The sequence below is a fragment of the Peromyscus maniculatus genome, chromosome 20 (assembly GCF_049852395.1).
Source record: "Peromyscus maniculatus bairdii isolate BWxNUB_F1_BW_parent chromosome 20, HU_Pman_BW_mat_3.1, whole genome shotgun sequence".
Lineage (NCBI taxonomy): Eukaryota > Metazoa > Chordata > Mammalia > Rodentia > Cricetidae > Peromyscus > Peromyscus maniculatus.
Genome location: NC_134871.1, coordinates 70,944,189 through 70,967,392, shown reverse-complemented (window position 1 = coordinate 70,967,392; position 23,204 = coordinate 70,944,189). Strand labels below are relative to the sequence as shown.

The window sequence follows — 23,204 nt, the reverse complement described above, 5'->3', positions numbered from 1 at the left end:
CTTGAACCTGGAAACTGCCTGAAAATAGACAGTGTGTCTATGACATTATGTGTCTATGACATTATGCAAATTGATGCAAAGTCAAGAAGCCCTCTGTCTCTATTTCTAGCAAACTGAATGTGGCCCTGGTGGAGGCAGCTTGTTCCAAAAGTCGCCCACCCAGAGCTACCATAGTCCCATCCCTGGGACACTGGACTGAGCACACACACACCCCCACACCCTACCTCAGGGTGGGCTTTCAAAGCATGCAGATTTTGCTGTCTCTTGGGCTGCTAATCATTTCTTTGTTCCTCTGTTGCCCGGGCTGGTCTCTGAAATAATTTTTTAGCTGAGGATAATCTCGAAATCCTGATCTTCCTCCCTCCACCTCCCAAGTGCTGGGATTGCAGGTGTGCACCGTCAAGCCTGGCTTTGGGCTGTTGGTTTTAAGGTGAGGGGTAAGCCAGAGGAAGCAGGGCACCTTCCCTACAGGCTAGTGTGAGGCCGGAAGGAAAGAGCTGTCCACGAGGGCCTGGGTACCAAGGGGCCTCGGCAGAGGAAGAGTTGAGCCTCAATATCAGCGCTACGCTGTCGGGGCCCCACACCTCCACTCCTGTCGTGCTGGAGCACCCTCACTTTTCAGATGGAATAAGGGAGTTGTTGGCTGGGGTCCCCCCCGAGGAAATCAGGGCAAAAAAGCAAAGAGGACGTCGGGGTTCTCTTCTTTCCAAGGCAGTAATGGGGATGTGTATGTGGCCAAGAGCCTGGGCCACAGTGACCTCGCAAGGACTCTCCTAACAGCATGGTGAAGGGTGGGTCCTGCCAGGTCCTGCCCAGCCTACATGGAAGCCCCCGCACTGCCCTCTTCCCACTACCTTTTTCCCAGTCCTCAACCACACTGTGTCCATCTGGGGGCCAGTGGGGCCGCCGAGCCTCGTGGGCTCTGGAGGAAGGAAAAAGTGGAATTCTAGGAACGCTTTTAGCATCCCCGTCGTCTAGGGGCTTCCTCCAGAGTCCTCTGGGTAGGTCTTGCCTGGTGTGTGTGCAGAAGGCTGCAGGTTTGGGCCCACGTGGAGGCACGCGGAGTACACCAAATTGTCTACCGCAGAAGGAACTAGGGCACCCTCCCTGTTTGCCTGAGAGAGGTTCAACACCCTCTCGTTAGAAAGTTTGCATTCCTGGGCTGGACAGTACCAAGAGGCTCCTTCAGTCTCTGTCCTCATGCCGCTCACCATTTCCCGTGCGGGGCGGGAGGGGGCATGAGGTCCTATCTGAGCTGGGATAGGTTTCCAGGTAAGGGGCGCTTTTCACTGTGGGGGTGTGGGCTGATTCCAGGCACGGGGTGGAGAGCATCTGAGGAGGGCATTAAGAAGGAACTGAGCAGGGAGGAGCGAAGCTGCCTCTGAGTAAGGACGCAAAGAGCTCCCCCGCTAGGTGTGGTTTCCAGGCGCAGTCCCCGCCGCTGCCGAGAACAGCTGAGCGCAGGCACGCACGCAAGCACGCACGCTGCGGCCGGCTGCTGGGAGGAGCCAGCCGGCTCCGGGAAGGGCGCGGGGCGGCCTCGGGCAGCGCGGTGGCCAGCAGAGGGCGACGTGACCGGCGTGGCTCAGGCTGCTCCCCACCCGGGCTGGGATCTCAAGTCTGAGCCTCAGCGCGGTTCTAGGTAAGGGAGCCTTCCAGAGCGGCCTTGTCCAAGGGCGATTTGGTGATGTGTGCTTTGGGACCCTCTACTTCCCGTGCCCTCGGGTTCTCTCTGGACCTCTGCAGCTGGACCACTGCGGAGATACTAGCCTTAGAAGACGAAGCAGGGACTCAGGGGTCAACTACGGTTTATTGAGGACCTACTACATGCGTGTGGCCGGCTAAGTGTGCCCCGTAAACTGTATCTCTCAGTACAGAAAGGTGGGTTCCACCCGCACACCTGCACTTAGAAGCATCTGGAGACAGTTGTCTCTGGAGAGCCCCCTGTCCTTTCCACGCACGTCCCCTGTCACTCAAACCCCTCCCTCAGATGCTCTCCACCTAGGATTTCCGAGCCCTGGAGGAGCTGGCTGTGGAGTCCAAAGATGAATTTGTTCCCAAGTCCAGTAGAAATAAAAATCCTTCAGGCAGGGAGGCGATTCCCTGGCTCCAGTGACCAGAGAGTCATCCGATGGGGCCCCGCTGGTCTGGGAAACGCTGGTCTACTTTCTGTTTTCATCTGGTTTCAGTTCCTGGTTTCTCCTTGGTCCCTGTACATGCCGAGATAGGCTTGAGAAACAGTAGTGGGGGGGGGGGGGGGGACACACAACAGAGGCACCCACAGTGTCACGGGGTGTGTGTGTATGTGTATGTGTGTGTATATGTGTATGTGTGTATGTATGTGTGTGTAGCGGGGCTAGCCGTCCTTTCCCTCTGCGATGATGGCCAAGGGTTTCTAGGCCAGGCCTTCCTAAGATTGAGGATGATCTTAGGCCTGAGTCCCCCACGCTCCTCCTCAAGCCTTGTCTACAGCCCACTTCTCCTCAGTCTGTCTGCCAGGCTTCAGTTTCACTTGTTCAGCACATGGGTGTAGACCCTTCACATTTCTAAATGCCAGGCTTTTGATGTTTTCCTAGGCCAAGTTCTCCTGAGGTACACTTTCCGAAGCCTGGCCTAGGGTGTGGGCTTCGGCCAGAGTCAAGGCCAGGAGGGAGCAGAACCTTGGTAGCTGGAGACGTCTTGACAGGAGCCAAATTTTCTTTTCAGCCTTGGAGAGCCCAGAGGAAGCCACCCCTGAGCCCTGAGACAAAGAAGGCCAAGCCACAGAGGGAATCAGGGGGTCCAGTGCTGCCTGAGTCCCAGGGTGGCCCCGAGTGTAGCTTCAGGCCAGAACTGGGGCTTGGGGAGTCGACCAGGAGGCCTTAGGCTGTCCTGGACTCAGTTATTCCAAACCCCAGCTTGAGGCAAGCAACAGGGAAGGGGCCGGTGACAAGGGTCCTGGGCTGAGCTTCCGTGAAAATCGGGGTCAGAGAAGCCTCAACGGACACCAGGGCCAAGTCTAAGATCCCAAGACAGCCAAGTCCCTCTCCTGTTGAACGGGGCGACGCTGGCTCTCCTCTCCTCCGCCTTCCTTCTCCTCACAGGACCCTTGGGTTTCGACACCCTAACAAGACAGCTCGGATGGTAAAGGAGCAGAGGGTAGCGGGGTCCGACGCCACCTCTCCTGAGAGACTGGCATTCACCAGCCAGGACGACTGAAAGGCATCGTGGAAGTGATAAGAACCCACAGTGGGAAACTGAGGCCTCGGCATCTTCCCCTGGGCCCGGGCAGGATGGAGTGTCTGCCGAAGTCAGACGGCCCCCGTGCCATCCTGGCTGCTCCGGTGGGTCAGTAAGGTTGACCCAGGGTAGGGGACAGTGCAAGCCCAGCATCTGGGCCCGGGATTCCCTGGCTTGGCTACCCTGCCCTGGGAGTGGTAGGGGTGTACCCTGCTGGCCTTGGGGCCGGGGAGCCCAGCCAGGCGTCAGAGAGCCGGCCACTCTGAGCAGGCCAGACGAAAGCCGATCGAATTTCAGCCCAGCTGTATTTTTGGCTGGATGGGCCGGGGGCCAAGCTGGGCAGGCAGGCACACACAGGGCCGCGTGCACACTCACACCACCTCTACCCAGCAGACAGGGTACGTCTGCTGCCCCACCACACACTTCAGGCGGAGGAAGTCCAGTGAGCCTAGGCTAGTGAGTCACTTTGGGTTTCTCCGGATGGTGGCTAAGCTTTTGCAACGTCTTCTTGATGCGCAGCGCAGTGAGGCGGGCAGAGGGGTTGGGGTACCAGCACTCCCGCATCATCTGGGCCAGCCCGGAGAGGACCTGGGGGTGAGAGGCAGGCGGAGGAGAGGAACATCAGTCAGGAGGATGGATAGGGGGCACAGGGTGAGGAGGCCATGGCTTAGGACGGGAGACACAGCAGGAGAAAAGCCAGGATGGGCGAGTGTTGGACAGGACAGAGGGAGAAGCGAAGGGTGAGGAGGGATGGACAGACGGAAGGGATGGACAGACGGAAGGGATGGACAGACGGAAGGGATGGACAGACGGAAGGAGGGAGAGGGAGCGTGCGAAGGGTGGTGGCAGACGGCAAGCAGGGGAGAGCAGGGGAGGAGGTGGAGGTTCGAGCCTGGTGAGCAGCCTCCGTGGAGCACCTGGCTCCACGCCCACCTCTTGCAGGATCCACTGCGAAGGGTGTTTCTGGAAGCCTGAGACCTGGTGCTCAGGGTACTGTGACTGTGAGTGGTGCAATGGTGGGCACTGCCCCCAAAGGGCCTCTGTCCAGAAGGAGCCTGTCCCCAAAGCTCAGTGGCCCTTGGATGAGGCAGCCTGCCTCCTCTGGGTCCTAAGAGTGAGGAGATGTGTGTGCACAGGAGAGCATCTGTGTGGCCTCTTAAGTACACGTCCATATATTCATTATCTTTCAGTAAAAATTCATTGAGTTTTAGTGTAATGCCAGGTACTAAAGTGGGGATATTAGAGTGAGCGGTTGGAGGTGGACTTCTTGGAAAAGGAGGGGCTGGGGGAGGGAGAATAAGAGAGGATAATAAGGGGAGAATAGTAGAAATACATTATGTTTGTATGAAATTGAAAGAAGAATTTTATTATTTATTTATTTATTTGAGACAGAGTTTCTCTGTGTAGCCCTGGCTGTCTTGGAACTCACTCTGTAGACCAGGCTGGCCTCAAACTCAGAGATCTACCTGCCCCTGCCTCCCAAGTGCTAGGATTAAGGCCTGTCCTGCCACACTCAGCTCTTAAATCTTAAAATGATTTTTAAAGGGCTACATAGTAAGACTTCTGTCTCAAAAAAAAAAAAAAAAAAAAAAGGGCCAGGCGGTGGTGGCGCATGCCTTTAATCCCAGCACTAGGGAGGCAGAGGCAGGCGGATCTCTGTGAGTTCAAAGCCAGCCTGGTCTACATAGCAAGATCCAGGACAGGCACCAAAACTACACAGAGAAACCCTGTCTCAAAAAAAAACAAAAACAAAAACAAGTAAGCTAAAAAACAACTTTTGTCTTCAAGACACCAAGCTTCTCCCTACATGTGTTTGTGTGTACATGTCTGAGAGTGAATATTTAGAAGCATTTATATTTATTATATTATATTATATTATATTATATTATATTATATTATATTATATTATATTATTATATATAACATATGTTTGTACATTCATATATTGCTTTGTGTAAGTATGGAATGTCTTGAAAAATAAAATAAAAATCAACAACAACAACAACAAAAAACCTAACAGGAGAAGTTTAGCAGAGGCCCTCTGATTCTCACAGGTAAGGTAAGAAGTTCTGAAAATCTTAGATTGACCAGAAGGTCCAAGAAAGGTGAGAGATGCACAAGCCAGGTATGTGGGGAACACCCAGAACACCCAAGATCTATCCAAGAAACAGAGGCTGCAGAGCCAAGATCCTAAACCCAGAAATCCCAGCTAAGAATCAACCCCAATCCATGCCATGCCATACCATGCCATGCCATGCCATCCCCAGCCCAGCCCCAGCCCAGCCCCAGCCCAGCCCCAGCCCAGCTCAGCCCAGCCTCAATCCAGCTCAGCCCAGCCCAGCCTCAGCCCAGCCCAGCCCAGCCTCAGCCCAGCTCAGCCCAGCCCCAGCCCAGCCCAGCCACTGCCCAGCCCAGCTCAGCCCAGCCCCAGCCCAGCCCAGCCCAGCTCAGCCCAGCCCAGCTCAGCCCAGCCCCAGCCTCAGCCCCAGCCTCAGCCCAGCCCCAGCCAGCTCAGCCCCAGCCCAGCCCCAGCCTCAGCCCAGCCTCAGCCCAGCCCAGCCACTGCCCAGCCCCCAGCCCAGCTTCAGCCCAGCTCAGCCCAGCCTCAGCCCAGCTCAGCCCAGCTTCAGTCCAGCCCCAGCCTCAGCCCAGCCCCAGCCAGCCCAGCCCAGCCCCTGCCCAGCCCCTGCCCAGCCCCTGCCCAGCTTCAGTCTAGCCTCAGCCCAGCCCAGCCCAGCCCAGCCCAGCCCCAGTCAGCCCAGCCCAGCCCCAGCCCAGCCTCAGCCCAGCCTCAGCCCAGCCCAGCCACAGCCCAGCCCCAGCAGAGGCCTTACCGGATCTGCAGCCAGCCGGTTAGGAATGGTGGGAGTCTGCTGGTCAGTGCACACCACCTTTTTCATATCTTCAAAGCTGGGATCATTGGGTACCATGTCATAGAAGGGTGGCCTGTAATCTTCCACAATGCCTGGGGATTCAAGGAGGATAGGGCGATTACTTGGGACTTAAGGAGACCAGAGAGCATCCAGGGGACAACCTTGCCTGGTTTCTGTCCCAAGGGACCTGGGGCTAGCTGCCTGACCATACTGCTCCCTAGAGGGGTCCTACCCTATGACATCATAACTGTATGCAGCGCATGGAATTACTGTGTATTTTGTGTTTCCCAGGCAGTCTTTGCTTTAATAAGCACATTGCACGCTTTCCCATTAGACCTCATGGTAGCTCCGCGCTGTGCGTAGTATACCAAGCCTGTCACGGATGAAGAAACTTAGGCTGAGAAGCACCAGACTCAGGGAGCCTAGCCAGTCCTAGCGGACTCAGGACATAAAACCCATCTCGTCAGCGCCCTAGGCTGGATCTCATTTCCACCTTCGGCTCTCTTCCATCCTGGGCCTGGGTACCACTCCCTGACTGATGACACTAACAGCTGGTGTCCCAGAGCACTTCCTGTGGGTCAGGAGGGTCCTTGGCGCTCTGCATGCCATCCTCACGGCAGCCTGCGGGGACCGTGACACTGTAGGTCCACTTCACTAACTAGAACAGTGGCTCTAAAGACTGTGACTTGTCTCTAAGGATCGACAGGTGGTAAGTGACAGAGGAGGGACTCAAGGCCGAAATCCAACACCAAATCTGTGCTTCTGGCATCTCAGCTGCATCTATGGTACATCTGGAATTAGGACAAAGGACAGGAAAAAAAAAAAAAAAAAAACACTTCTCCTAAGAGGAAAAGATTTATTCCCTGGTCTATGTACTATTTACTTACCATCAGGGAAGGCTCATGCCTCTGCAGATCATACAGCCAACAGTGTTGTCCCGTCTCCCCCCCACCCCCCACCACCACGTTATCCTGAGGGTACCTAAATAGGAGCCTTTTTGAAAGGTGTGTCTGTGGGGTCAGAGGCAGTCCCGTGCCTCTTCCTGCTCCCCAACCCCAGGCTGCTTTTGTGACCATGTAGCCACGACTTCAATGAGGCCCTCACCAGCTGTTCTCCCGGTGGCGTGGCGGGCTTCCAGGCCGCCCCTGTGCCGCTGGCGCCCTAATCAGTGATTTGCAGAGGCCCGAGCGTGTCTAATGAGCCTTTAATCAGTGCCGGGGCTGACACCAGATTACAGTGTTTATAATGCACTGGGAGTCTGTGGAGCTGACAGTTTCCCCTCCGCCCCAGGAGCCCAAGGCCGATCCATCAGCCCTTCCTTTCCTGCCTGCAGCCAGGCCCAAGAGTTCTTTGGTTTCATCCAGGTGCCCCTTCCCCAACTCCAGCCTCCCAGGGCTGATTCCAGCGGTTCATGCCCAGGGATTGGAACTCCTGGGAGACCCGAGGAGAGAGTGGTGACACCCGGATCTCTGCTGTCAACAGGGGACCACTGAGGAAGCGTGAGGCTGCAAAAGGCTGGCTCCCGGTAGACGCTCAGGAAACGAGAGGGCTCTAGTCTGGCCTGGGTTGTCCTAAACTTTCAGGACTCTGGCAACCCTGGTCCTAGACAGCCTCCACAAAAGCTATGCATTGCAGCAGTCAACCCGTGGTCCTCCACCTACCCTGGGACTGAGAGGCCATCAACCCCAGGGCTGCACAGGGCAGCACAGGACAGGTGTTTCTACCAGCCTTTCCAAGGCAGGGTCTCCCACGGCAATCAGCGGTAGCGATGAGGCCGCCACAGGCAGGCAGAGCAGACACCAGATAGCGTACGTGTGAGCAAAGAAATCAAGGAATCAAGAGTCAACATTTAATTGCCACAGTGACAGAGGGCACTGGCCCAGAATCAGGTGGCTGGCTTAAGACCTAATGCTGCCTCTAGTGAACTGGAAACCTAGACTCTTCTCATAAAACGAAATAATATTATGTAGGTACTTGTACACGGTGACAATATTTAGCTCCAGGCACTGTTTTGGTTTTTTTTCTTCTTTCACTTTTTTTTTCAGGGTCTCTCTGTGTAGCCCTGGTTGATCTGAAACTCTCTTTATATAGACCAGGCTGGCCTTGAACACGGAGCAGTACTTCTGCCTCCTGAGTACTGAGATCACAAGTGTGGGCCACCAAGTCCAGCTTCTAGATATTGTTCTAAATACTTAATTTGGATCAGCTCTGTGGCTACAGTTATGTTTTTAATTCTGATTTCACAAATGAGGAAGCAGGCAGGCACAGAGAGGCTAAAATGCTCACTGTCATAACAAAACCTGAAACCGAATCCAGGCAATCTGACTGACCAATGCCACCTCCTACCAAACAGGAGACTTCAATAAGACGACACCTTCAGAGTAGGTGGTGTGGCACACAGTTAATCTCAATAAACGCTAGCCTAGCTGCTGCCCTGCCCCACCCCACCCCCATGCTCAGTATCGAAACCCATGGCCTTGGACATGCTAGGCAAGCATTCTACCACTGAGCTATATCCCCAGCTCTGAATATTTATGGGTTTTTGTTTGTTTCTAACTCAAGACTTCAAGGTCAGATCCACACCCTCACAGGTTCAGATGAACCTTAAAAGTCCATTTGGGCTGAACTAATTGATACATAGCAGTGAAGGGATGCTGGGAGATCTAATCTCAAACCCTCAGGTCACAAGCACCAGCCCACATAAGGAAGCCCAGTCTCAGCCCACACACACACACCCTGCATATACTGGGTCCTCACCATTGATGATGGTCCGCCGGGCGATCTCCCACAGCACTAAGCCGAAGGCCCAAACATCTGTCCACTTGTATGACTCAAAGCAGTCAGTCCGGATCTGTTCATCCAGCACCTCGGGTGCCATGTACCTCTTGGTCCCCACTCGGGGGTTGTTGCCAATGTCCAGGTAATCACTCCCCTGGGAGTGCATCACAGCCAGTCCTGTGGGCAGTGGGCTCGTCAGTCCTCCAGGGCTCCCACAGAAGGTGGCCATTCCCACACTGGGAAGTCCAGGCTAGAGGCAGATGCAGAGGGGATGGAAACGGATAGACGCAGGACAGCCGGGCAATGGAGGCCTGCCCTGAGGTGGCCGGAGGGAGACCATCTGTCCCGTGTACCCTTTGCTTTATAGCATTCTCAGGCAAAGCATGCATTATGATACCCACTTCACACAGTAGAACTTTGAGGTGGGTTGAAAGGAGCTGTGTTCTCAGAGAAGTCAGGGTGAGACACAGGTTCCTACCTCCGTGTCCCTTTTCCGGAAGTCAGGTGAATGGTGGAAGGAGTCTGGGCCGGAAACAATTCGTTTGGAGACAGGGTCTTTCTATGTAGCCCTGGCTGTCCTAGAACTCACTCTGTAGACCAGGCTGGCCTCTAACTCAGAGATCCACCTGCCTCTGCCTCCTGAGTGCCCCGGCTTGGAAACAGGTTTTGAAGCACTAATTCTCTCCCCTACAGAAACGGGCAGAGCCGAGCATACAAGCCCCGCCCACCTGCGAAGCCCCACCCCTTCCCTCCTGCTCACCCAGGTCGGCAATGCAACATTGCAAGTCGCTCTTGACCAGCACATTGCGGCTCTTGAGGTCCCGGTGGGCGATGGCTGGTTTGCCTTGAGTGCCAAAGATCTCCACATGCAGGTGCGCCAGGCCGCAGGCCGCCGACACGGCTAGCCTCAGGGCCAGCTGCGGCTCCAGCGGCTGCCTCTGCAGAAAGTCGTAGAGCGAGCCGTGCTCGTGGAAGTGGGTGATGAGCCACAGCTGCGTGCTTGAGTTGCGCGAGGTCATGTCGGAGGCGATGAAGCCTGGAAGCAGAAGGTGTGAGTCAGCCAAAGCACCGAGGAGGAAGGGGTGGAGAGGGGAACCCAGGCGAGGGCTGAGGGTCTGGGAGTCGCTCAGGGTTAGACCAACGCGCAGAGCTCCGTGTCGTCCAGCCCTGAGCTGAGGGCTTGGAGCACCTAGGTGTGGAATAGCGGATTCTGTGTCCCCTCCTTGCCTAGGATGTTGTCGTGCCTAAGCAGAACTGTGTTGTAGATCTCCGTCTCCCGGAACCAGGACTGTTCATCTCGTGAGGAGAAAATCTTGACGGCCACACTCTCACCATGCCACGAACCACGCCACACCTCGCCATATCGGCCCTTTCCTGATCCAATGGCCAAGGGGAGAGCAAGGGTCACACACTAGAAACACACGGTCCTAGAAGCCCCACCCCCCAACTCTGGGTGCTATGAAAACCCCTTCTGCAAAACCTGAATTTTTACTAAACAGGGTCTCACTGTGTGTCACTGGCCGACTTGGAACTTGCCATCTAGACCAAGCTGGCCTTGAACTCACAGAAATCTTCCTGCCTTTGCCTCCTGAGTGCTGCTGGGATTAAACGCGTGAGCCCCCATGTCCAGCTGTAAAGAGTTTTTAAAATTACGTTTATTTCTTTGTGTGCGCGCATGTGTGTAGCGCACACTGACTAGGATCACATGTGGAGTGAGAGGACTACTTGAGGGAGACGGTTCTCACCAAGTGTGCACCAGGGGTTGAACTTGGCCCGTCGGGTTTGATAGCATGGGCCTTCACCTTCTGAGCCATAGTGCTCTCCCTGATCCCGAATTCATACGGAACTTAATCCACATCCTACCCCAGCTTTGGCTACCCTTAGCTTATCACCTCACACTTGTCCTTGCAGAAGGACCTTACCTTGGCCCGTAACCAACCCACTCCCTGCCCGGCGGAATCCCTTATTCTGGCTCAGGCTAGACCCACTCCCTGCCCAGCGGAATCCCTTATTCTGGCCCAGGCTAGACCTACTCCCTGCCCAGCGGAATCCCTTATTCTGGCCCAGGCTAGACCCACTCCCTGCCCAGCGGAATCACTTATTCTGGCCCAGGCTAGACCCACTCTCTGCCCAGCGGAATCCCTTATTCTGGCCCAGGCTAGACCTACTCCCTGTCCAGCAGAATCCCTTGTTCTGACCCCAGGCTAGACCCACTCCCTGCCCAGCGGAACCCCTTGTTCTGACCCCAGGCTAGACCCACTTGTGATCCTGGAGAGCAAGTGCTCCCCGACCTCTCCAGTCTTTGGTCCCCGTCCCCGGCTGGCTCACTGCTCACCCACGCACTCCACCAGCGCGACCTGCCGGGCCACCGTCCTCTGCACCAGGAAGGGGAGTCCCGAGCCACTGCCGGTGGTGCAGTCGCTGTCCAGCAAGTCCTAGGGATACCACATGGTCGCTGAGTGGCGGCCCTCATCAGCCACAGCCCCTTTTTCCACCACCGTCCCACGGTTACACCACGGCTAGGTTCTCACTGCCGTCTTTGGGTGGCCCCCTGAGATAGCTGCTCCTGTGGACATACCCACCCTCCACCCTGGGTCCCAGGCGGTCCATACCCCCAGCATGCTGTCTCCCTGCTCGGATGCCTTCAGGATGAGGCTGGACTCGCCCAGGTCACTGTGCAGACCCCGCTGCTTCTCCTGCCTTCTTCGGACACGCCACAAGCCCAGAGCACCCAAGGCCACCAGGACCAGCAAGGCCAGCACGGAACCCAAGATCGGAAGCAGCGGGGGGTTTACATCTGGCTCTTCAGAAGGAGTTTGGGTGGCTGTGGGAGGGGGATGTTGAGCCCCAGCTCCACCAGGCCATCTCTCCTGACCCTGAGCCAGACCACTCTGACAGGTGTTAGATCCCAGCATCTTGCCTCCCCACACCCTCTCTGTATGGGCCAGGGCGTGAGAAGAAAGCGGGGCAGAGAGGGCAGCGTCTGAGGCGATGGGGGAGAGCGGCAGGGCCCCTGGACATACCCTCCAGCACCAGGGACACGTTGTGGTTGCAGAAGGACCGGTAACAGCAGTGGTGGTTGACGAACTCCGTGGGGCGTCCCAGGCAGAGTTCCGGGTTCATGTTCCCGCAGCCCCGATGGACCTGGGGGTGCCCGCCCTGTTCTCGAACCAGCACCACGGTGCACCATGCCCCCTGGCAGGTCGGCTTCTTGCAGTGTGGGTTCTCACAAGTGCAGTTCACCAGCTGATCCCTGGAGGCCTTCACCACGCCTCCTGGGAGACACGAGAAATTCAGGCACTCCGAGGAGGCCAGCCACTTCCTCCTCCTGTCCCCTCTGTCTCAGAGGCAGACCCCTCAAGAGCTGGTCCTTCCATTCCATTCCCTTACTGTCCTTCCCTCGGAGCCATACCCCCGGCCACGCAGGCCGTGGAGACGGAGAAGCCAGCTTTGGTCTACCGCCTGTGCGAGGACCTCCTCTCCCATCTACAGGTCCCGCCCTGGTCCCGGGCTCTCCCTGTTCACACCCCTACTCCCTCCACTCAAGATGCAGGGTCTATCCTGGAAGGAACCTCAGCCTGCAAGTCAGTATCAAGATAAAAAGGAGGGCTGGAGCAGCTGGGGGTTGAGTCTATAGGCACCTACTGTCTACCCTCCAGCCAGACTCCTGGGGGTCGAGTCTATAGGCGCCTGTCTGCCCTCCAGCCAGGCTCCTGGGGGTCGAGTCTATAGGCGCCTCCTCCATTCAGACCCCTGTTTCCACACTGCCCCTCCCACACTCACCCCTGGTCAGGCCCAAGGCCACCAGCAGCATCAGAAGGCCCTTTCTGGGGATCTCCGAGGTCATGGTCCTTGGAGACAGGAGGAGAAGAGATACGGTGAGATCTGGTGAGATCTGCAAAATGTGACCACCGTGGTGAGCAAGGTCCCCTCCTACCAGGAGGAAATCACTGGGAGTTTTTTTGTGAGGGGGGAGGCAGGGCAGCCACCTCCCCACTCCTACGTCCGACTTGTGGGCGGGGCCTGCAAGGGAAGTCCTGCTTCACTTCCCCATGGAAACCATCTGTTGGGGGTGAAGGGTGGAGAGCTGTGTTTAAATGATGAGAGCCAGAGGGGACCCCGGCTCTGTGCCCCATTGCTGAGCTCAGACAAGAGCAGGCTGGGGCGGGGTCCCGGCTAGGCGCGCTGCAGAAGGGCACAGCTGCAGAGGAAAGAAGATCTCTCTGTCCTCTGCCATCTGCCCACCCCTCCAGCCTCCACCCCTGCCCACCCTTTCCCAGTGCCCCCCCCTCACCCCCCTATGCCTGGCTGCTTCAAACATAAACAGGCTCCTGTCTTCACTTCCTGCCATTCAGGGTCCCGCCAGGCCGGCAACAGGAATCAAGATTGTTTAGATTGGGTCTGGATAGGACAGGCTGGAGTCACGCACAGCAGGGAGCCCAGGGCAGGCTGGGAGAAGGACAGGGTCTAAAGGGGCCACCTGGAGCCGGGACCTTACAAACCATCAACCCCAGCTCCAGTTTTATGATTTTATTATTATGTTTTTCATATCATTCAGTTATTATTGCGCCTGTGTTTAAGGGCCCATGTGCCAAGGTACCAGCGTGGAGGTCAGAGGGCAGTTCTGGGGAGCTGGTTCTGTCCTTCTACCTTTACATGGGGTTGGGGAATCAAAATCAGGTCACCAAGCTCATGTGGCGTCGTGACCCCCTTGGTCGCCCTCCCCTCCCAGCTGCGGTTTTTGAGGAGGGGGGAGGCTTAGAACCCTCCCCTCCAGGTATTAGAATCCTCTTGCGGCACCAGGAGTCCCACAAGGCACTCTGGAACCCCCTCCCCCACCGGTCCTTCTCTCTGTCCTGAGCCAGTGGGGTCAGCACCCCCTCTTCATCCCCAGGCACGCAGCAGCCATGCCCAGCCTGACAGTGCCTAGGTGTATGGGGTCTGCGTCCCCCTCAGAGCCGTCTGGGCCCCCTTCTCTCTTCTTGTCCTGGGGAAGGGTGGGGGAGGGGCCAGTGGTATAGGAAGTGAAACACACTTAGGCACCGAATGTCTGACCTTGCAGAGTCGCCTGGGGTCTGACTCTTCAGAAGTTTGACGAACACTGGCCAGAGGAGTGATTCTGGCCTGTGACAACCCGGAACTCAGGACCCCGATCAGCTACGGCTTTAGAGCTGTGCCGATCTTCACTTCTCAAAGCCTCGGGACCAGAGGGTAGGTAGGGGCTGAGCCTGTAGCAGGAGGGCCAGGGGTCAGACAGAAACACAGACTAACAGTAGAGTGTACAGGCTGGATTCCCAGCTCAGGGAGCTAACACATGGAGTGTCCTGTGATGAGACATGAGAAGGGCTGGACACACAGTCACACACACTACAGAGGCCCATGTTCCAATCTTGGTACCAAACGAAGACCCAAGATGAGGGAGCAGGATGTGTAGGGTCAGGCCGGGGGGCTTGGTGGGCCTTTCTGGCTAGTGGCAGCCCTGGCCTTCCTGCCTGGGTTTCCTCTGCCCCAGAGGCCCGGTCCGGGGGAGGAAATAGAGACCTGGGCTGTGCAGCTGCGTTCCAGCCTCTGCCTGACCTTCTGCCTCTTGCCCCCGCCAGAGGCCAGTTAAGACTCTGACAAGCACTCTGCAGTGGTCCCGAGGCCATCACTGGCAGACTTCACCTGGCTGGAAAGTAGCTGAGGAGGGGCCATGAGTGGCTAGCAAGGAGACGTCCTTCTGGGACAAGCGTCCACCTCCCTGACTGCTCCCATGTGCCCCTGCCTCTCCCCCGCATATGGGAATCTTCCACGGTGGGCGAGCTATGTAGATCCTCTGCTCTGTCACCCATGCCACAGTGTCTGAGACCAGCGAGGAGCGTACTTTGGGTGGGTACGGTGGTAATGTGCCTGTGACCCAGCACTCTGGAGGCTGAGACAGGAGGATGGGGAATACCAAATAAGACTTCAAATGCTGGGGCCAGCCTCCGTGACGGAACAAGACCATGACTCCAAAAACCAAGGGAGAAGGGGATTTAAAAAAGGAGAGAAAAGAGAAGCATGTGTTTGCAAACAGTCCCCCCGGGGAATTCTGATCCATCTGGGTGTGCACCAGGCTTTGAGGAAGGTGTCTGGCACAGAGCCAGGCCTCTCCCCCTGCTTTCATTCATTTCACAGGGCATCGCTGGGTGGGTGGACGTGGGCCCCGGAGGGAAGAGGCCCTTGGTTCCTTCTAGGTGCCTCCCCATCTCTGTGGGAGGAAAGAGAATAACACAAGACCAGAGGCTTTGCGGCACTGCCGAGGAGTGAGGGCAAGCATGGGTGTGGGAGAGGAGAGTCAGCAGCCTAGGGGAAGGTCTGCAGTAACGTAGAAGTCACTCCTGGTCCAGCCCTGGGAACGTGATGGCACTGACCGCGTCCCATCCCAGGTTAAGCATGGGGCGGGGTGCAATCTGGGTCTTATGGTTCCCCTTTATTCCTTAGCAGAACTGCGAGGAAGATCCTCTGTGGACAGGAGCATCGCCACTGTTGGCCAGAGGTCGCAAATGTTAGATGACTTTCAAACGTTAAGTTAGTGCAGGCAAACTACTCTGAGTTCTCATCCTGTGCCAGGCACTGCCCCTCAGTGGTCCGTCTCTTCGGAGCCTCACAACCCCTACGGGAAACGGGTGCTGAACAGGACTGAGTGAACGTAGGTGGCCAACAGCAAATCCTTCTTAATCATTGCTATTCCCCTATTTGTCTAGAGTTAGGTGAGCCCCAGGACAAAGGCTCACGGGTCTCAGCTGACATTAGCAATGTGTCCCCCTGATGTCACTGACTGGTACCCTCCTCAGGTTTCACTGCACAGTGTTGCCATTGCCCAGACTGTTCATTGCCAGACTTCTCAGTCTGTGGGCCTCAGGTGAAGACCCAGAGGGAGGTGTGCCCGGATGGCGGCTGTCAGTCTTTCTCCTGCTTCCACCGGTGACAGGGCCCTTCCACACACTGTCCCCAGGCAGAGAGTGCTGTGATAAACTCAACTGCCTTCCACACTCAGCACTCACTGGGCCTCACAGACCCCGCTCTTCACAGGACTGCCTTCAGCACTCACCTCAAAGTCTATTAACTCTGCAGTGGTGGGCAGACAGCAGAACCAGCCTGGGTTTTAGGGATCTAAAACCTAGGTCTTAGGCATCTGCCAAGTGGTACAGTGCAATGCCCGCCCCCCATCTGAGGGGATGCATCTCCAAACCACACTGGGTACCTGAAACCACAGGCGGCCAAACTGCCTGTCCTGTTCCTCTCTGCTCATAACCATACCTACACTAAAGTTTAATTCGTATATTAGGCACAGAAGATAATTGACATCGATAAGAAAATACAATGACCACAATGACACACTTTAGCGTTTGTCTTTACCTTTGCCTTTCTGCTTAAAGGAAGCGCCTTAGTTTCTCCTTGGCGCGTCCGACCCGCCCACGGCATTGCGCTTGCACTTTGGGCCGTTGTTAAGTGATATAAAGGTTATGTGACCACAAGCGCAGCGATGCACGGTCAGTCTGATCACCCTGACAGCTACGGGGTGACCAGCAACAGGCAGGTAAAGTGTGCGGTGCGGATACATAGACAACGGTGATGCGTGTGGCGGGTAACGTGAGATTTCCCTACCCTCCAGAGACAGGATGCATTTAAAAATCCCTTATTTGCGGAAGTTCCTGTGAACTATTTTCACACCACAGTTGATGGTAAGTCACTGAAATCCCCACCGACAGGGAAACTGCAGATGGGGGAGGCTCCTGTGCAGGTCAGAGGTCAACATACCGGCTCTGACCAAGCCCGGCCTCTATTGCCCACAGTTACGAGATTGGCACAAGAACAGTGACGTTTCCTAGGCAAATGTGGAAGAGTTACTTGGCAATGTGTTAAGTGGCATGAAAAGCCAGGTGTGATGGCCAATACCTGTAACGGTAGCTCTCAGGGGCCTCCTGAGGCAGGAGGATTGAGAATCTGAGGCCAGTTCCATCTCAAAGAAACAACCCAGCCATGATGATGTCCCCCGGTGTCATTGACCAAAGCCTGAAGCGGGCCTCTCTTTTACAAGCGGGGACACAGTGATCTCCCACCTGATAGGTTGTGCGAGAAAAACCACACACTACATAGAAAGATAACTGAGGAGACAGGGAGCGGGGCAGGGTAGCTGAGGGGTCAGAGAGGGGGGACCCTAACTCTGAACTGAGGCTGCTCATAAACAGGAACGTGTCCACCGGAGGAAGGCCTAAGAAAGCAGCCAGCCTGAGCAGTCCTCTCCAGGACAGACTGACAGTCTGGGATCCCAGCCTTGGGGAAGGGCTAGGATTCCCTTTAGCCTGGATGGAAAGGACACCCGCGGCAGGGGAGTTCTGTGACCTTCTGGGGCTAGAGGTAAGATTCAGGAAGATAGCCTTGTAATGGCAAGTTCCTTAGCAAAAGCTGGTCTGGAAAAAAACGTGGGCTCTGTGAGGCGTTTCAGCAGGGTGGGAAGTCACCCTAGGTTAACCCAGCATCCTGGAGGGACATGGGAGCACCGCGCGGGGGAAGAATCCTTCGGCCTACTTTATTTTCACAGATAAGCATAGAAGAGAGAGTTAAGGGAACGGACAGGGACCGGGGAAGAGAAGCTAAAGGCCTCAGGACACCTAGCAAGAGTAAAAGTCTTTGGTTCCCCATCCGGCTCCCTCCCATTCTCAGGTGGGATTAAGAGGCAGGTGTGTGTGTCCACAACCCGGGGTGGGGGGGCTGCTGGCTCTCTCGTCCAGCTAAAACTGACCCCTCCACGCACCGCCCCGCCGCCGGAGAGGTCTCTGAGATCCGTGCGAAGGATAGGTCCACCGAGACCAGGGACCGGTCGTCCCGCTCGGCCCAATGCGACCTCGACTCACCTTTGGACGGGGCGGCAGGACCCCCGCCTCTCCTCCCCGGAGGCGCCCGGCCGGGGTCTCACGTCCGGAGCCGGCCTGGGGCCGGGGAAGGGCTCGATCCGCGCGCGCTGCTGGCGCGGCGGCCTCCCGGGACTGGGAAGGGGCTGGAGCAAAAATGCTTCTTATTCTAGCTTCTTCCTGCCTGGCCCGACTCCACCACTCCCTCCTAATAACCCGTTTCCTATTGCCCAGCACGCCTCCCGGCCGCAGGGCCTGGCGCTCCGGAGGGGCTGCACACCCCGGTGGGGCTGCCCCAGCGCCCCCACACGCCCCCGAAGGGGACGGACCTCGAACCTGGGCAAGGGGGTCCCGTGGGTCCCGGGGCAGGGCTGCAGGGACCGAGGCGGTAGCCGAGGCGTCACCCTGGGTCCCGAGAGGGGATGAGGGTAGCGCGCACCGAGAGGCAGAAACCTGGATTCCCGACTCAGGAGGGAGCTGCGCCAAGGAGCAGTCCACTTACCTGTCCTCACCTACCTCACTCCAGGTTCTGGGGATGCTGAGGCAGAGAGAGCCGAGTTTGGGCTGGGAGGGTCTGGTCAAAAGTTAGCTCCGCCCTTTGGGACTCCCCGGTTGGTCGTCTTCAGTCTTTCTGCCTCCCAGCTCCAGCCCCTTCACCCTCTTCTCAGTCCTGGCCATCAAGGGTCAGCCTAGGGCTAAAGAGGCCCGGATTGGTCCAGATAGGTCCATTCTGAGTCAGTCTCCTGCGAGCCCCTCAGGGCTTGGCAGTTGCCCTCTGCATCAGGGGAGGCCAGCATGGAGGGAGAGGCTGCTTTGGACTTTCTGTCCAGCAAGGGTGGGACCTCAACCACGGGATGCAGGGGTGAGGGGTGGGGGTGGATAACCACCAGATGGGCTTCAGAATTTGGGGCATGGAGCCTTCTGGGGCTGGGGCATGCAGCTAGGGAGCGAGGCAGAAGGGCTCCGGCGGTGATGATGAGGGACAGTCTTCCTCCCGACCCTGCTGTACAGGCTGGGAGTGTGGGTGAAAGTCTAGGCCTTCCTTGGCAAGACTTGAGTTTTGTTCTTAGCCTGTGTGAGTATCCACACTCTGAAGTGCAACCACCGGCTGAGAATCCAAGCTAGTTGCTGTAGCCCTAGTAACACACACCTCCAGGGGTTCAGCCCCCCCACCTCCGTGTTAACGAGCATGGTACACGGAGGACCATCTTACACACAGAGAAAGATGGTCCCTACCTTAGTTCCTCAGTCTGAGCCTCTGGCGGGAATAGAGGCTGGGGGAGACAATGGCTAGCAGCTCAGACTGAGGTCACTTCCTCTGCTGAACCTCCCCCCCCAACACACACACACACACACACACACACACACACACACACACCACACACACTGTGGCAGCTTCTTGAATTGTGAGCCTCGAGAATTTCCAGAGCCCCAGCACAACCTAATTTCAGCATCAGGGCAGACCGTCCTGCAGCCTGTAGGCGTACTGTGGGATCCCTGGACCCACGTTCCCAGGTGTGGAGGCCACGGTGGCCCACTCCATCAGCTGTGGAACCGGGAGCCTGGCTACAAGGCCATCTTCACACCCACTCCTGCCTGCTATGGCTTCCGGCCAACCTCTCTCGGTCTCCAGCCTGTGTGTCTCTGTCTTAAGGAGTGGGAGTGAGGGCCCTGGGACAGGACCCAGGGGACCTCTGTAGCCCAAGGCCTGCCTCCTTGGGAAGGCGGATCTAGGAGCTCAAGGTCCAGAGCTCCACAGTGGCTGATAAGTGTCGGTGGGGATGGGAGCGTTTCTGTGGGCAGGCCTGTGAAGTAGATTTAGGAGGTAGAAGAGAAGATGTGCATGGGGGTGGCCCCCCATACCCCCCCCCGCCCCAGCCTTCTGGACAATGTGCATTAGCAACTCTTGTGAACCCAAGCCTCCCACAGTGCACAGGGAACCTCGGGGGTGGGTATTGGAGGGAGGACACAGAGCTGGAGAAAGCACTAGGGCCTCAGGCCAGTGAGGACATAGAAAAGGAATTACAGACGCTGTCCAAGTCTACAGGAATTAATTGCTCATAGGGCCCAGCTGTTCCCCACATTCAGCAAGGACAGAATGGGATGAAACAGGCCCAGAGGATTCTGAGTTAGAATCTGAGGCACAGAACTTCCCAGCAGTGCGTGAAGCAGAGGTGTGGAGAACTTCCAGGAGGTCCTTTCCGGTGACTGGTGACAGTGGACTTGATGTGGAGGCCGGGCAGCGAACTCTGACCTTTCAGGGCCCAGCTGTGTGCATTAAGTTCTTAATTGTGGGGTTTTTGTGGGTTTGTTTTGTTTTGTTTTTTAAAGAAAGATCCCTAAAATCCAAGACTGGCCTTGAACATGAGATCTCATGGTCGCCACCTCACCAGAGCTAGGATTCCAGGTGCTTGCCCCAAACCTGGGTCAAGCTTCACTCTTGAGAGAGACCAAGGCCAGGCACGCGCAGACATTCTGTGCTTGATCTAACACTCTTCTGCTGCTATCTTGAAATTCTTTAAAATATTCTAAATGGTGTTGGGACAAAGGACACATAATTTTGTTTTGCACCAGGCCCTACAAAGTGTGTGCCCATTTTTATACCAGTGTAAGTGAGGCAGGGGCAAACCAAAGGAGGGAAGAGGCAGGGAAAGAGCTGAGTTTTGCTTCTCTTAAATTATGGAATGGAGCCGGGCAGTGGTGGCTCACACCTTTAATCCCAGCACTCAGGATGCAGAGGCAGGCGGATCTCTGTGAGTTCGAGGCCAGCCTGGTCTACAGAATGAGTTCTGAGAAGAGACTGAGGGCTTAAGGTGGCCATCGCTCACGGGACGGAGGGTCTCTGGGATCTGGGAGTAGGTAATAGCCCCAGCTAGGAGGGAGACTGTTTGGAAGAGGAGCCAAGTGGCTGGGTGAGGCCAGAGGCCAGAGGTATTTCCTTCAGCTCCAGCCACTCGGGAGGGTGGGACCGGATTGCTCACGCAGGACACAGGAATCTGCCTTTGTTTCCAGCTGGAGGGGAAATGCCATAAATCCTGCCCCTTTCCCACCCCTCCAGCATCCTTGCCCAGGCTCTGCCCTTCCCAGGACGGGAGGGCCTGGGACTGAGGGCCCTCAGGAAAGCTCTTGTTTCCTGGACCCCAAACCCACAGGCCTCTGTCCCTTGTTCCCCAGTACAGGTCTGGAGTAAACAGGCCGCAAGGAGTTGAGTCCGGGTCTGCTCACCTCTCTCCTCCCCTTAGCAGAACCACAGTCAAGGAAGCCACCTGGGGCTGACAGGAAGATGGGGACAAGCCTTGGGCTCCCCCGCGCCCCCCTCCCCGACTCCCGCGTCACATGGTCACACAGACTCTGCCCCACAGACAATGAGGAGAATAGAGCATGACGCCAGAGGCACAGGCAGGAGGGGCGGAGGGCCTGGGACCCCAGGAGAAGGGGGTGCTGCTTTCCACATCTATGTTTGTGTGCCTGCGTGGCTAAGGGGGTGCGTGTGTGCTTTGGGCTTGTAGGTGCGGCTTGTCTGTGTTCACCTGGGATCTGTGACATCCATGTCAACGTCACGTCTGTGATCACGCAGGCCCCTGCGGTCCTGGCGGATGGCATGTCCACATGGGGCAATACTGTATGAGTACGGCCCACATCTCTAGAAGTCGGTGTTGGTAGAGCCAAGGGCTCCAGAGAGAGAGGCCAAGCCTTGTCCACTCATTTCAGACCCAGAATATTTCTCCACAACGAAGAGTCCTGGCCTCAAAGAACAAAGACCAGGGGGTTCCGACCACGGCATGTGCTCCGGCCAGACAGGCTCCTCTGGCAGGTGAGGGGCCTGAAGGGTCGGGCAAGAAGTAAATTGGGGAGCTGGAGAGGAAAGGGAGACCAGGAGCAGGGTTCAGGGTTCAGGGTTCAGGGTTTAGCTGATTATTACTTGGATAGTGGTGACTCATGAGTGTACTTTTAGCCATTGCTATGGAGAAGGAGGTCAGTATCCTGTCCTGGTTCCCTGGTGTGGGCCACAGGGGTCCCCATCTGTTCTTCTGTCTTTCTCTCCTGTTTGTGCTCCAGGGTCTCCTGAGATGTTGCTGGCATGACTGGGGGGGGGGGGGGGGACACTGGCCGAGAGGTGGAGGCAGATGATTAAGTCTGTCCACGCACCGGGGCTCAAATGCACTGGAGCCCAGACACCATTCTATTCTACGTGCATTTGCTGTGGCAGCGGGGCTGGACAGGGACAAACATGTCCTTACCCCAACAGGAGTGAGGGGAGGTTCCCTGGGTGGCCCCCGCCCCAGCCCAGCTGATACCCTCAGAATTTGCTAGGATATTCAACTCTGCAGTCCCACCTATGAAGTCCTGGCCTTCCAAGGCAGGAACGGGGAGTGTGAGCTCCTTAAGAACAACTTGAGCAACCACCAGAACTGTGGTGACGGAGGAGAGAGGCGGGTGGCTAGGGCAGGGATGTCCCCCTGCGGCAGAACTGGTCTGAGGAGGTTTCCGGGCTGGTTTTGTTTTTGTTTTTGTTTTTTTTCCCACATTTCAGGGGCCATCAAAATACCATGCTCGAATCCTGGGAAGCTGTGGCTCTTCCATTGTCCCACTCAACAGAGGGCAGCTGCTTACCCACCAGTCACATCTGTACCTTGTATCCTGGGAAGTAGTTTAGTGTGTGTGTGTGTGTGTGTGTGTGTGTGTGTGTGTGTGTGTGTGTGTGTGAGAGAGGGGGGGGGTGGGCAGGACCAGGATGGAACTTGGGTCTACTGATCTCAAAGGTCTCAGTGTAGCTAATCGTTGGCATGACAAGAAGCAGCGTGTCTTAGCTTCTGCAGACACAGAGCAAGTGTGGAAAGCTCAGAGGCTGGGATGAGGCAGGCGACCTGGACGTTAGTGGGGAGGCTAACTTCAGGAAGCCCAAAGGAAGGCTGCCTTCTTTCCACTCTGCATGAAGGGATACAGGCAGGCTGGAGTCATGAGCACTCAAGGGCCGAGAACTTTTTGGTGGAGGGCCTAGGACCCAGTCACCCTGGAGACGGTCAGAGATTGCAGGGGCAGTTGTGGGGAGGGGGTCAGAGGGGAGCGCCCTCTGCAGAAACCACTGTCCAGATCCAGCTCAGACAGGACACGCTTAGGGTGACCCCTGAGCAGGTGGGAGGGCAGGCTCAAGGGTCAGAGGAGGCCGGCTGTGGGCAGGGGAGGCCGGCTGTGGGCAGAGGTGCGTGCGGCTGTGGGGCAGGTTTTGATGTCACACAGGCTCAAGCTTTAGCTCCGTTCACCACTGGTCAGCTGGTGACACTAGGCCATTCGCTTAACCTTCACAGCTGTGGTCTCCCTTGGCGTAAGGTAGGAGGGCTGTAAAGGTCAAGGATGGCCAGGTGTGGAGCTCCATGCCCTCTTCCTATGCATTCCTCACAGAGGCCTTCTGCCTCTCTCTCTCTCTCTCTCTCTCTCTCTCTCTCTCTCTCTCTCT

General features: G+C 56.6%; 1 protein-coding gene and 1 long non-coding RNA gene across 10 annotated transcripts; both read right to left on the bottom strand.

Moving 5' to 3' along the window:
* Positions 1-1,791: 1,791 nt before the first annotated feature.
* Acvrl1 (activin A receptor like type 1) lies at positions 1,792-17,886 on the bottom strand. 9 transcript variants are annotated; one of them, XM_076556870.1, is made up of 11 exons: positions 17,750-17,878; positions 13,926-14,098; positions 12,654-12,765; positions 11,894-12,145; positions 11,483-11,694; positions 11,206-11,305; positions 10,098-10,244; positions 9,631-9,906; positions 8,850-9,047; positions 6,054-6,184; positions 1,792-3,807 (listed from the first exon to the last, which is right to left on the bottom strand). In XM_076556870.1, the coding sequence occupies exons 3-11, from the start codon at positions 12,715-12,717 to the stop codon at positions 3,673-3,675; spliced, it is 1,515 nt and encodes a 504-aa protein (XP_076412985.1). In that variant the 5' UTR covers positions 12,718-12,765; positions 13,926-14,098; positions 17,750-17,878; the 3' UTR covers positions 1,792-3,672. The 9 variants fall into 9 exon arrangements, with proteins under 9 accessions (XP_076412985.1, XP_076412989.1, XP_076412987.1 ...); XM_076556874.1 differs by having other exon boundaries at positions 11,483-11,673; XM_076556872.1 differs by having other exon boundaries at positions 11,894-12,142.
* Positions 10,356-11,199, bottom strand: LOC143269822 (uncharacterized). The gene is made up of 2 exons (XR_013046593.1): positions 11,081-11,199; positions 10,356-11,034 (listed from the first exon to the last, which is right to left on the bottom strand). It is a non-coding gene; the product is annotated as an uncharacterized LOC143269822 (long non-coding RNA).
* Positions 17,887-23,204: the final 5,318 nt, after the last annotated feature.